Source organism: Cloeon dipterum, chromosome 1, assembly GCF_949628265.1.
Source record: "Cloeon dipterum chromosome 1, ieCloDipt1.1, whole genome shotgun sequence".
In the NCBI taxonomy this organism is placed as follows: Eukaryota; Metazoa; Arthropoda; class Insecta; order Ephemeroptera; family Baetidae; genus Cloeon; species Cloeon dipterum.
The window spans coordinates 6,034,535-6,048,488 of NC_088786.1; the positions used below are offsets into that span (position 1 = coordinate 6,034,535).

Consider the following 13,954-nt stretch of genomic DNA (forward strand, 5'->3'; position numbering starts at 1 on the left):
ATTTAATAAAAATTAGTACAATTAACTGCTTAAGCTGCAAAGTAACAATTTAAATTGTCAAAATTCCAGGTATTTATATTTAATCCACCCTCGATGGAGGGTATGCATCAATTGCTCGAACTCCACTCATAAATGGAAAATTCAAACTACGTGTGTTGAATCTTTCTCCCTGAGCGTATTTGTTCCGTCATATATTGGATTCCTTAAATTTTGAAATAACTCTAAAGCTCGAAGTATTTTCTCTATCATTCTTATTTGATATCTCTTCCACCACAGTCGTGAGACAAAATTGCAATCGCAGAAGTATTATTTTGATAATTTTATTTCTTTTAAACTTAAGTTTTAAATAACAGTGCCCGAAGGGTACTCAAATTGATGTATTGATGTTACACATTATTCTTGTTTTATTCTTATTGAAGTTTTGATACTCAACCATGGCCGATCTCAACTTACACGACATGCAATGGAGCCCACCACCACCGAGGCCTTCTCCTCAGTTTGTCTCTTATCGCGAATTGTAAATTTTATTAGCTAAATTATTGGACTAAATTTATATTTGTTCTCGTCAGATCTTTGCATTATAATTCTTACTTTCAGATTTTGCATCGGAGTTTTCGTTTGTGTCTTCGCAGCCTTATACTGCTTAGTATTTTACTTCTCGCATTTAATGCATATCATCTTCAACATTTGAGCACTACTTAAATTCATATAGCAATGATGATTATGATACATTTTAGGGTGAGTAATAAAGATCAAAACAAGGGTAGCATGCTAATTTTTATTTTTCCAGACAAATTTCATCGCAGTGACCAGCGAACAGCATGTTTTTCGCAGCAATAAATTGATTTTAGAACTGTCTTTCCACGCGATTCCGAGCAACATCATTGAAATTCCATCTCCGTGATTTATTCAAATGACCTTAGTTAATAAAATCCTAATAAATCAATAATCCAGCAATTTTAGTTTAAAAAAATACCCTTGCTCATATGTAAATATTTACATACGAAACTTATTTTACTGAAATATTTTAATTTTGTCAGATAGTTTTGAAGATAGTTATCCCAAATTCAAGAACTGTAATGTAAGTGATTTGAAAATAATTATTTTAGATCACAGTAAAATTAGTTTTTTTTTTCAAATTTATATCGAAAGATTGAATATTAAATAAACAAGGTTAATATTTGCCTTCCCTATCGAACTTTTATTTTAACGCTATTTTGTAAATCACGCCTGTACTGTTTTTTTACAATATTTCTTTCACTTCTACGAAAACGAGCAATGTGTGAACATTTCATGTTGGAATTAAGATCTGTGTCATTTGAAAAATTCTAAAATTTATTCTCTTTGCTCGAATTTATTTCGCCCAAATGGAAATGAAAGCTATCTTTTGTAACCAAAATAGGAGCAGATATTCTGTCTATTTTTGATGAATTTTTAGATCGTGAAAAATACGTTTGACGAAAAAACTGGCTAAAAATAACCCTTTTAAATATTTTTCATTAAAACACTAAAATCAAATAAAAATTAGTACATGATTTTCCCATTAAACAGCTAAGCTGCAAAGTAGCAATTTTAATGGTCATTATTCCAGCTATTTATATAATCCACCTTCAAGGTAGGGCAAAAAATGCAAGTTACATGCTCATATTGCTCGAACTCTGCTCATAAATGAAAAATTTCAACTACGTGTGTTGAATCTTTCTCCCTGTATTTGTTCCGACATAACATTGGATTCTCTAAATTTTATCTTACAAAAGCTTTAGGGGAAAATTCCATCATTTATCATTTGTATTCGAGGTCCTCCCCCGTAGTCGTGACACAAAAATTGAATCGCAGGTAGAGGTTAGAAATTTTGTAATTTATTAAGCCAAGTTTTAACAGTTTTTAGTTCTGGTATTATACGGCTATTTCTGAATTTTTTAATCTGGTTTCAGTCAAAAATAGATTGACGTCTCGATCACGCTACTCAACATGCCAAACAATCCAGCCCCGTCGGGGCCGTCGTGCACTCTCGTCATACTTTTAGTAATGTAAATCATAATTTGTATCTTTAAGTCTCTCTGTGCACTTACATATTTATTTTACAAAATATCGTTTTTTCAGAGCTGGAGTGTTGACCATTTTAAACATTGCCATCGGAGTGCATCTCTACATATCATCTAAACCATATTTCGCAGATGGACGCCCGGTTTGGTGCTTTAATGACATCACCACACATTCTTTTTGGTGAGCAAAAATGATCAACAAAAGTGCAGAATTTTAATCAAGTATTACTTAGGCAGATCCTATCTCAGTGACCAGCGAACGGTACACCGGAATAACGTCTTTCAAATCAACGATAAGATGTACTATTTATTTTTTGGTTTGAAACAAATTCCTCTATGAGACGATAGTTTCAATCGTTCGCTCTGTATATATTTAAATGATTTTAAATAAAATTTAAATGACAGTGGTTCAGTCATTTTATTTCTGAAAAATTTAATTGGATCATGAAATGAAAATTGCGCCAATATTCCATGTATTCACCTTTGAGAGAGGGTAAAAATCCCAGACATGCTCGAATTTACCAGTTGCATGTGTGTTCAAAACTGCCAACAGATGGCGCAACCAGAGACTTTCTTCAACAAATTTGTTTTAAGCAGTTTTAAGGCATTTCCGCTGCGATTTCAGTCTCAATCTAGCTATTTTGCACTTTTCAGTTAATTTGCTTTTTTGACGTGCTGAAAACCAAAATCGATTCAGCCATTCACCGTAGAAACGTTGGAAAATAGTTTTTTTTTATTTCAAAAGATAGTTTTTCACGATTCCACGGCGATTGGCTGAACCGATTTTGGTTTTCAGCACGTCAAAAAAAGCATATTAATTGAAGAATGGACAGTAGCTAGATTGAATCTGAAATCGCAGCGAAAATTGCCTTAAAAGCTAAAGTCTACGGTGGCGCCATCTGTTGGCGGCTTCGAACACTTAGGGTTTATGCAACTGGTGAATTGATCAAAATAAAATAAAATAAACTACTGAAATCCGCAGTTACTTTTCAGGAAGCCTTTGATGGAGTTAAAATTCTTTGAAAACTAAAGAAAAGATAGGGATTTTTAATTAAAATTTTATCTTTTATAATTTAGGTATTTTTATTTTTTTATTAAATTAGGTAAACTCAGGTACATTGCTGAGACCGCATTGACCAAGATCTTCAAGCGTCTAGGAAATCAGATTCCAAGAGAGAGAAATGAATTCAATTCGGCATCTTTTTACGGCAAGAATATAAGTAATAAGGGTAATAAGGATAGAAGGATTGAATCTGAAATCGCAATGCAAGATTTTAAGGTGCTAGCACCTAAAATTTTAATTGAATAACGGCGACTCAGTTGGCGGCTCATAACTCTTAAGGGATTTTTCCTATTGGTCTGTGGCTGCTTTCATTAAAACGGACGTTCAGTCTTAAATGGACAAATACGATTGCGATAAATTTAAATCCTCTTAATTCAAGACATCAATATTATTTGGTAATTTTGGAGATCTTCTACGTAAGTGGCATATGACATTTAAATCTAAATCAGTATACAACATCATCAATTAAGCATCCCAATATTGCACATGGATATTTAAAAATAATTTAGATTTACTTATTTCATAATTATTGTAGTTGAAAATGAGAAATCATTTTAAGATGATGAAATCGTCCAGACGCCGAAATTTGTAGAGCGTGCGAGTCATGCGTCAGGTTGCAGGGTCGAAAAATGGCCAGAAGATGCGCCTGCAAAGAAAAACATGAAACGATATTTTATTTTGAAACTCAAAACAACTTACAGAACTTTTATCAGAGAGATTGCAGGCGTCACATCCATCCCTTGATGGTTACCAGAATGAGGATGATAATTAATACCAAGAGAGAGGAAATACCTAAGAAGGCAGATCTGAAAAGCCAAATAAATGAGATTAATGAATTAATTTGCTCTTGAACAAATTGGAGAGAAAAAACTGCGGTCATTAAAAAGGGGTTCTCACATGTACAATTTCTGCATGACACCTGGATCATTCTCCAGAGGGACGTTGACCATGGGCAAAACAAGGAAGTTGAACATGGCTCAGGAAGCGCAAACTTATGATGTCGTGAAGGAAACTGTCCTTGGTCGCAGCTTTGGTTGACAACACATGCGGTTGCTTGTTGTGCATTCAGCTGTTGTGCGTGGTCAGGGTTAGTTGGGGAGAAGACGCCCTCTGGCGGCACTGCATCGAGTGGAGGGAGAGGGGGTGACTTAACCTTTTCACTCGAAGCTCCAAATTATACCACCTACACCTTTATAAAATGTTTCTAGAACCGCTTACCGCACTCTGCGCTCAAGTTTTATCTACCGTTTTTTACTCGGCGCGTTAATTGGTATTTTTTTTATTAAATTATTTTTCTTGGTACATCATGCCAAAGCTGTTCAAATAAATTTATTTTGTATCATGCAGCTCAAGAACTTTCATGAAAATGATTAATGGAAAACATTATGAAAATATAATTATTCGTAAAGTTTGAACAAAATATCTTAATTGTGCAAGTACAAAATTAAAAACAATTATCATTATAATGCAATTAAGCGATTTGCAGCTTTACTGATAAAGGTATTTTTTTAGCAGCTCTCGAAGCGTAGAACAATAAAACAATAATGAGATAGTTTTGGTCTTAAAACAAGAGGAACATTAAGCTCTAACTCGTTTGTTAAAAGAAAGTATTACTTTCTCTACCATTAAAATAATATATTTATATACATAACGTCCGTTAAATTTAAAAACATATCAATTATGGAACTACAGATAAATATCAGATCTACTTCCTATACAGCAGAGAATATAAGAAACTTAAAAATATGGAATTTTTGTTCAGTTTAAGTATAAGCTGTATTTGTATGTGCAATTAGATATTTAGTCGTTAGAATATAAAATTAAATTCAACCTAATGAGGTCCCTTATTAAATAAGTGCATTGACAAAAACATATATTATGCGTTATCTAGGGCTTAATTTTTTGTTTTAACTTGATTTAAAAAAACAATAATCTGAAAATTCATCCAGTCTTGGAGACGAGTCAAAACGGTGCAGAGGCGTTGCGTCTGAAAAGGATTCATTTTGTCAAACAAATATTTTTGATGCATTAAAATAAAAGGCGTAACTAACTTTTAAAACTCCGTGGTCATTCTATGATTTAAGGTCATCATCCACACGTAACTTTAAATACCAGTCAATCCATAAGACGAATCCAATGAGGCTAAAAATTCCGGTTAAGATAGGGAACAATATAAACGCGGATCTCGTGCTAAAAAAGAAATTATAAAAATTAACAAGCAGCAGTCAAATTTTTCCTTATAAAAACAAAACATTTGTTTTTTGGAATTGTTCTTACTAATTGTCAGGGGCATGCCCTTCCAATTTGTCCAAGATATTGAGACGTTCTGGTCGGTTATCCATGCTGCCTTAATGTATTGTTGCTTGAAGACGAAGTCCGTGATCGAAAGCCTCTGTGAGTGGGGCGAGTGCTTTATTATTGATATTAAATCGTGTTAATGTTATTTTTCTCATCTATTTCAATTGTTTAGACAGTTGTAACCATTTCCGGACGTTCTAAAAGGCATACATTTTTCTTTCTTTTGAATAATCGTTGATTTTAGGGCTGATTAATTGAATCTTTCAGTAAAAACATTCAGACTACTATAGATTAGTGTTTAATGACCGCTTTATTAAAGCAAATATTTATTTTCTCGCACATTCGTGAAATACGTAATTAAAACATTTTTAGAGAGTCGGCTCCCAGCGTCACTTTACATACTAATTACGATCTAGTTAAAATACCATAAAATCTAAAATTATAGTCTGAAATCATCCGCATCAAAAAATGCAATCGTCGCTTCGGGTGTCGGCTGAATATTCCATGGTGACGCCGACAGACTTCAGCACGCATTCAAACCATTTCGGCGGCGAAAACGCGTGGATTTGCCTGAAGACATTGACTTTCTTCAGGAAGGGAGACCGCTCCACCAGATATCCAATGACCTGCAAATTTAATTTTAATAATAATTAAAAATATTACAAACAAAAAGGAGTAAAGTGATAGTAGGGAATAATGTAGATATTTTTCTGAATATTATCGAATGTTGATGCATACTATCACTGAAGTTTTATTTTTGCTAACCAAATTTTACTAGAAAAATTGATTTTAAAATAGGGGTGCAAGACTTCCAAAGCTAAAACCCGGAGATTTTGGACTCGAAAACCCGGAGATCCCTATACTCCCAGTGTTAAACTTTCAGTCCCAAACCCGGAGAGTGGCAGCCCTATTTAAACTCGTTTCATATAAAATTTGCTCCAGATTTCGAGCTTTAATTCCATATTTTAACTGTCAAATTGAGTCATTGATTAGTACGACATGATAAATGGCAAAAATAATGCTACACGCGAAGTTTAACTTATATTTATAATTCAGGAGATATCAAAGAAAGTGATGAAATACATAAAAAAATTTAATCTTAAGATTTAAATGACTTTTTAATATAGAATACATAATATAAAGGTATTTTTCATGAGATGAATTCAATTTAAAAAACTAAAAAATATTTAATTTCAACTTGAAATAATTTTGTAAATAAAAATGAGTTTTAAAACTTTTATTAACTGAGAAAAACTACGCCAAATAAATTAGTTTTGATTTTACTTAAAAACAAAAATTAAACTTGCAGGAAGGATGTCAGCCTGTCCAAGTCCAAAGGGGATTTTTTTTAGTTTGAGCTCCTCCAGCTCGTCGAGGCAGGTGCCGGCGCTGGGCTCTTTCAGGGCCCAGTGCATGGCTCTCAGCTCGCAAGCACTCTCCACGCAATGACTCTTGTTCCTGGTTTGGCTCTCCAGGAAGAACTTCTTGAACAGCTGCGAGAACCTAGGGTCGATCTTCTCGTACACGTTGCTATCAATGCTAAAACTAAAAGAACACATTTTAAAAAATCTTGATTATTAAAACATGTGTTCTGTGTAGTGCGTTACTTTCATCTGTTATTGCCATATTTATTGCATAATATTGATGCACAATCTATTGGTTTAGTAACTTCATTATTCACAGAGAGAGAACACTGCGAAATAATTTAAAAATTAATTCTGTTTTTCAAAGATTATTTAAAACTATTACTTTAGAATAACATATCATCAATCTGAAATTTGCAAGTCCAAATATATCAGCTATTATTAAGAATTATTAAAATATGACATACCCTTTTTGAAAATGAATTATTAAATTAAGTTAAAAAATATTTTTTTGAAATTTTAGAATAAAAAAATATTTTTTTCATACGTTTCAAGCTTTTTGAATTGTCCAGGGGCAAGTCGGTAGGCAGAGTGTCCAGCGACAGTTCCCGGCGTGTTCAGTCGCAGGTGTTTGAGAGCGGGACAGGCGCTGATGACGGCGAAGATGTCGATTTCCTCCGGCTCGGCGCCATAGAAGCAGTCCATGACGCGCACCGTCAGGCTAGACAGGTTGGCGCCGAGCAGGTGCAGCAGAGCGTAGACGATCGGAAGCGGCATGTACTCGGTGGACAGCGCAGACACCTCGTACGGCAGCGCCGCGATGTTCAGGTTGAACACTTTGCCCATCACGCGAAGGTGTCGCACGGAGAGAATCGCCGGCCAAATGCCCACCCGCGACACGTCCACCCTTTGGACAATGGTTTTATATGAATAAACTATTTAAATACAATTTAAAATATTTTAAAATAAAATAATCTGGGTTTTTTTAATTTTAAAGGTAAAATAAAACGATTAAGTTAAGTCCTGCCATGAATTTTACAGCTGCAAAAATCCATTATAGAAAAAAATTCAGTGGACAGCGGACTGGTTTATTCCTTATTTTATTATTTTTAAATAACTATTTGTGATTTAGCGTGTGACTTCAATTTTTTTTGTAAGCTAGACAGGTAAATATGGCGAAAGAGAAGGTAGACAACAGTATAAATTTATAATATTATTTTATAAAGCAGTAAAATTACTTCAAAAAGTGATATATCTTGAAAAAAATATAAAAAATGCAAATCTTGTGCAGACATTGATCAAAATCGAGTGATATTAAATGGTGGAAAAGCCAGAGGTGATATGAAAATGCAATCCTAAAGGACTGGCTGCGCTAATATAGATTTAAATAAATTTAAACAAACAAATTCTCAAAAAAATATATTTAAAAAATCAAATTTAATAAATTTTATCACCATTATTTCCTTTTAATAATTAAGATGCATACCAGCAATTTCTCAGGAGCAAAGTCTTGGCTGGGTAGAGCTCAGCGTAGAGTTCAACAAATAGGCTGTCAAGGTCGTACCGCCTGACAATGTCTCCGTAGACCGGACTGACGTCGATTTTCAAATAGTCCCTGTTGACGTCCAGGTTGAACTCCCGCAGGTTGGGAGTCTTGCCAACCAGGTGCACCACGATCTTGCAAATCTTCATGTCGATGTCGCCGGCAAAGGTCAGGCTGAGGTTTTTCAGGTGCCGCATGCGCTCGAAACACCTGGCTTCCAGGAGGGTCATGTGGTCAGGTTGAATCGTCACGTCAAGGTCGCTAGAAAAATAATCACGAATAATCTTTCTAATTATACAAATTTATCAATTTATGATTGGATAAAAGAGACTTCAAATATATATTTTTTAATTTTTAAAGAGAATATAAAATTGAAAAAAGTTTTACCTGAGGATGGGCAAACTGTCGCAGATCATTTTGAGAGGATGCTCCTGTTGAGGGCAAGAAGCGAACTCGTCCCTGACGTTGCCGAAGCAGGAGATGTCGACGTGCAGGACTTTGAGTTTCCTCCACTTGGCGGCCATCAAGGGAAAGATGTCCTCGCGCCGCATCCGCGGCACGACGCTGAAATTCTTCAGCACGGCCTGCGTGACGCTGGCTTGCTCGATTGCGGGGCAGTTCTGCAGCATGTGCCTGAAGATGGTGCTTTCGGAGTCGCGGATTTCAGAAATTTCCAGCCGCGACAGCGACTCGAACTCGAGGGTGTTCCGATTCAAAAGACACATCAGCAGGCACAGTTTTTCCGTGCTTGGCACGTCGGAGGCGTCGACCACCGCCGGCAAAAGGCTTTTCAACACCTTGTCTGAGAGTTGGAATTTATTTTTAGGCGGTTTACCAAACAGTTTGAATGTTTTTAATGTTGCAAGCCGCAAACTGATGGCGCTACCGTTCTTTTACAATATTTTTAAGGGTAGAAAAATGGTTTTTACCTTTCCTCATCGATTGGTTGAACCGGTTTCGAATTTTAGCTCGTAAAATTAAATATTTCTGGACAGGTATGGTATTTTAACGGGATTAAAATCTAAAATTGCTGTTCAAGGTAAGAGAAATTTGTAAATAAACGGAGGAGTCATCTGTTGGTAACTCCCAATATTAAATTTGAAAATTGTCCATTTCGAATTTACAGCCAGGGCAAATATATTAATGGTTTTTACCATAATTATTAAAATTAAATTCCGTTTTTTTGACCGGCTGCTAATTTCCCCAATTATTAGCAGGTTAATTTTATCCCATTTGTACTTTTTAATTTAGCTATAATACCTGGGACATTTCTAAACGGATTGATTTTGGTGCAAAAGAAAATGGCACTTGGGTCTGGTACGAAGGCACTCCTGTTTTCTATGATGTACGCAATGGTAAGCTTCAGGAGACTGCTAAAGTTTTTAGCACTGTTCCTCGTTTTCTGGATGCCCTCGGCCATTGCTTTGAGCTCCTCGCGTCTGCGAATGAATTATTATTCCCTTGATGCTCAATTTTAATAGCGATTTTCCTACCTGTACGTCACTTGCTGGACGTTTGGCGACGGGTTCATCGCAGTCCTTTTGACTGCCTGCATGAAAGTGTCCATTTTGACCTCGATGGACCTCAAGGGAAATTCGTGCTTGTCCTCCAGATTTTCTCGCTTTACTGCTGGCGACTGTAGAGTGGATGACATTTTTGGAATTTTTACTTCCTAACACGCCACATTTTTCAAGAGAAATGCAGCTCGATGCCTGTATAAAAATCCTGCTGCAACCTGCATTTATTTCTTAAATATTCGAGGCCACCTAGAAGGAAAAGGAAATCACCTTTATGTTGATTCCTGAAGTTTAAATCGTAAATAATATTTGTTGCAATAGTTTATTTATTTTTTCTTGAAGGTCATCTTCTAAAGCCAACCAGTGGTCATATGTCTCTGCATCAGAGATAATAGATCACTCTGTTGCTCTCTGTCAAATTGAGATAAGCCCCCAGTTTTTGCTCCTTTTATTGCCGCTCTGTAGGGACGAGCCAAGACACCCCTAATAACAGAGTTTAGCACTTCTCTCCGGCTTTTTACGAGAGAAGAAAAAAGCAAGGAGCTGACACCAAGCTGCACAAAGGATAAGATTTATATTTATCGCGGCAACGCGGACGGACGTTTTTGCTCCGCGCCTCCTTTGGTCGGCGAGCAAACACGAAATGCAATCAAGAAGCGACGCGACAACCACTTTTTTCCCTTCGTGGCCGCCAAATCAGTTAAGGAATCGACACACACGCTGGACAAACACGCGGGCAAATTGCCTTGCTGCCGACCGTATTTGTCCCTTTCTAACTTTCTTTCTTTCTTGCTGGCCAAACAGAGTGCAGATTAATTTGCCGCAGATTATATGTGAGCAGGAGGGAAGCAGAAGAAGTAAATCTTCCGCCGCTGGTTCCGCTGTCAAAGCAGCTTGCCGCTTGCCTCCCTCCGCCCCTCTTGTTCGTCTTCCCTTGAATTAGAGTGGAATATTTCACTACAGCTCTGATAAATAGGCGATACACTTTTTGTTTTAATTTATAAAATTAAATTTCAGTTTATGGAATGGGGGTGAAGGAATTATAAACTTTTATAAATTTTAATTAATTAAATTACCCTGAGAGCAAAATGTTCAAAGTGTTAAGAACTAACTCTTGAAAACGATGAAAATAAGTGGTTGAGAAGTAGAGAAAATATTTTCTTATTTATTTAAAAAACATAAGTGTTATGGTAAAATATATAGCTGTGTCACTCACTAAAATGGAACAAATTCTTTAAAAAGGAGTTCAAAATTAAAAAATTAATCAATGAATTTTTCAATTCTTCTGTAACATCCTTTTTATTCTAAATTGGTCTAGGCAACAATTCGCGAACGGTAAAATTGGAAAACTAACTTAAATTTAATATTTTTCTCATTATACTGATTTTAATCCCAAATTCTAACTGCCAGATCCTGCCAATGCACGAACTCATCCCTTAGGATTAAGTTGAAGCCAAAATTGACATTAAATTCTTTTAGAAAAGTGGCTGCAGTGTTGGCTTACTTTTCAAATGGCGAGGACTGTCTCCTTACTTGAAATCATGGAATTTAGCAACAGTTGCTTATCTCTTCAACGTTCAATAATCACGTAGAAAATGAAAAAATTAATTCCTTCATATTTTTCGCCAAATTGAGCAGTTTGTCTATGATTATTCGCTTAAGTTCGACTCCTCTCGTCGCGATCAATCCAACTTCCTTTTGATGGGGAAACAACTCGTGAATTTCCTTAATAGTTGCTTGATTGGCATTCAAACTTTGGAGCCATTCCCGGCTACCTGAGGAAATTTTAGCTCTCAGTCAGTTTTTAGATAACTAACGGAATTTTAACAATTTTCTTGAAATTTAAAAAGGTTTTGACTCCGCAGATGTTTACGATGTATAAGGATTCTCCTGCGCAGTTGAGTGTGGAATAGTAGATCACAATTCAAGTATAATCCTTCTATATATTTGATCTCGGAGCAAACATACTCTCCCCTAAACATAAAACGATACCATGTGTGCAGCACAGGTGTTCCTGCCTTTTTAGTCCCGTTTAACTAGTGCATTTGTATCTTTCGCCTGCTCCAGAAGGAGATTTAAGCCGATATAAGTCCATTTTAAGAAATCCATGTTTCCCTGCTTCTATAAAAATATCGACCCCTAGTACGAATATCCACTGCCCTCAATCGTGTATTTCATTAAATTCACAAAGGAGTTTTGTACTTTAGAGACCCTTATATTCTCAACTCGCGGCAGAGGTTGCGAACCTATTTGAGAATAACATCGAAATAGCATAAAAGCATCAATCGCGCTGCTGTTGGACTTACTGATTGACTGACAGGTATATTAACCTGATCGTTCTCCAGATATGGAATTGCTTCAAATTTTGTCCGAATATTACAAAAAAATTTGTTGCTGAACTGAGTGCAGTATAAATTTAAATTTAAATAAAATAATCAGAAAAACCATTACATAATCAACCTCTTCCTCAAGTGTTTAAAATATAACTCAGATGTCTCCATAAATGATTAATCATCCATTTCGAAGCTGCTATCTCACTCCTCTGCGCGAGCTCATCAAACAAGCGAAGAAACGACGCTGCTGATCGCTGCACCGACTGAAAGCAGAGGGCTGGATGCTGCGGTGCTGCGTTTATTTGTCCGCGGCTAGAGATGCTGCAAGCGAGCGCGACCATAAATCATTCCACGGCGCGACCTGCTGCCCCGTTTTTGTGTGACCAGCAATAAAAGGGTTCGAATTTCCAATGCGAAATAGAAGCAGAATAATTAATCTCCCATTGAAATCAACCCCTTGTGCGCATTTCCAATGGACTGCACACATAGGGGAGAGGCAAGAAGCACGTCCATTAATCACGATTCCTATTTGCATAAGGTGCGTGACCTTGATTTCGGTTTCTTTTTCTTCAAAAAATGTGTATCTGAGGGTTTAAATTAATCTAAACGTGAAATTTTCCTTATTTGCTTGCGAATTTTTAAGTTTTTAATTAAAAAAATCAATATTGGACACCAAAATCTATGGTAAACCTTTCTTCCTGTGGTGTTGCAGAAAGGTTTACCACAGAGACGAAAATAATATATACTTTTTTTTTTAAATTTCCATTTCTTTCGGTTTGGTATTGTCAGATTTTAATTCTTCTCGTCGAGATTATAGTCTAACGGAATTATTGTATTTTTTTTTAATATTTGCCATACAATCCAAGACTGTATGAATAGGCAGTAATCATGAATTAAATTAAATTAAGAATCAATTGGCAAGGATTTTTTTTGCTGTGATGCTCGGTTTTTAAAAATTGATTTAATTAATTATAAAAAATAAGCTTTAAAAATATAACAGAAATGTCAAATCCTACTTTGGAAATGATGGTGACTCACGCATTTTTCACTTTTTAGTCAGATTGCGTTTTAGTTTAAGCGCACACGACAGTTGTTTTGAATTGCTTCCTCTCTTTTCGCTATCGCGCCGCTGGATCTTTTATGAAGTCGCCCGCGTCGCTCAATTCCGGTGGGCAATGCGTATGAAAGCAGGAAGGAATGGAGGAACAAGTCAGTGCATGTTTTTGCACAAGTGTGAGCCAGAGTAATTAACGGTCGCACGCGGCGAAAGGTCTTCGCCCCTGAATTATTTCGCTAACACTCGCAATTATGGACAAAATGAAATTAATCTCCTTTAATGCGCAATTTATTTGTGTCTTTTATTGCATTTGTATTATCTATATCAGCGAATTTCTCCACAAAAATAAAAATTATGAAAAATCAGGTTGACAGAATAAAACACTTTAAAAAAATATTTTGTTTGGAATGAATTGATAAAAAGAAGGAGTCCACGATACTTGATGTAATCCATTCCTCCTGATAGTCCTGATGTAAATTATGTTTGAAGCAAACAGTTGCTGCGAAGTTCAATAACGCTGCAATTAAAAACAAAATACTAAGATACTACAAATTTGTATAACGGATTTGTTTTCTCTTACATCAAAATAGGCCCAGGATGCTATTTTAAAAAGTAAGACGATCACAGTCACGAAGAAAATGGTAGTAATTTTTTCAACTTCCACCTGTTGCAAAATCCAAACGCCGATGCCAAGCAAGGCAATCCTGGAATTATGAGATATAAAAATAAATCAT

At 35.8% G+C, this 13,954-nt stretch overlaps 1 protein-coding gene across 1 annotated transcript; it reads right to left on the minus strand.

The window, feature by feature from the left end:
- Positions 1–5,697: 5,697 nt before the first annotated feature.
- LOC135934782 (uncharacterized) lies at positions 5,698–10,001 on the minus strand. The gene is made up of 7 exons (XM_065476764.1): positions 9,807–10,001; positions 9,574–9,752; positions 8,701–9,115; positions 8,257–8,574; positions 7,318–7,677; positions 6,714–6,951; positions 5,698–6,032 (listed from the first exon to the last, which is right to left on the minus strand). The coding sequence occupies exons 1-7, from the start codon at positions 9,965–9,967 to the stop codon at positions 5,868–5,870; spliced, it is 1,836 nt and encodes a 611-aa protein (XP_065332836.1). The 5' UTR covers positions 9,968–10,001; the 3' UTR covers positions 5,698–5,867.
- Positions 10,002–13,954: the final 3,953 nt, after the last annotated feature.

Excerpts from the sequence above, each read along its gene's own strand:
- LOC135934782 (XM_065476764.1), bottom strand. The coding sequence starts at position 9,967 with ATGTCATCCACTCTACAGTCGCCAGCAGTAAAGCGAGAAAATCTGGAG. Across the intron at positions 8,575-8,700 it reads GACAGTTTGCCCATCCTCAG|CGACCTTGACGTGACGATTC; the intron begins GTAAAACTTTTT and ends TTATTTTTCTAG. Across the intron at positions 6,033-6,713 it reads GACAGGCTGACATCCTTCCT|GTCATTGGATATCTGGTGGA; the intron begins GCAAGTTTAATT and ends TTAAATTTGCAG.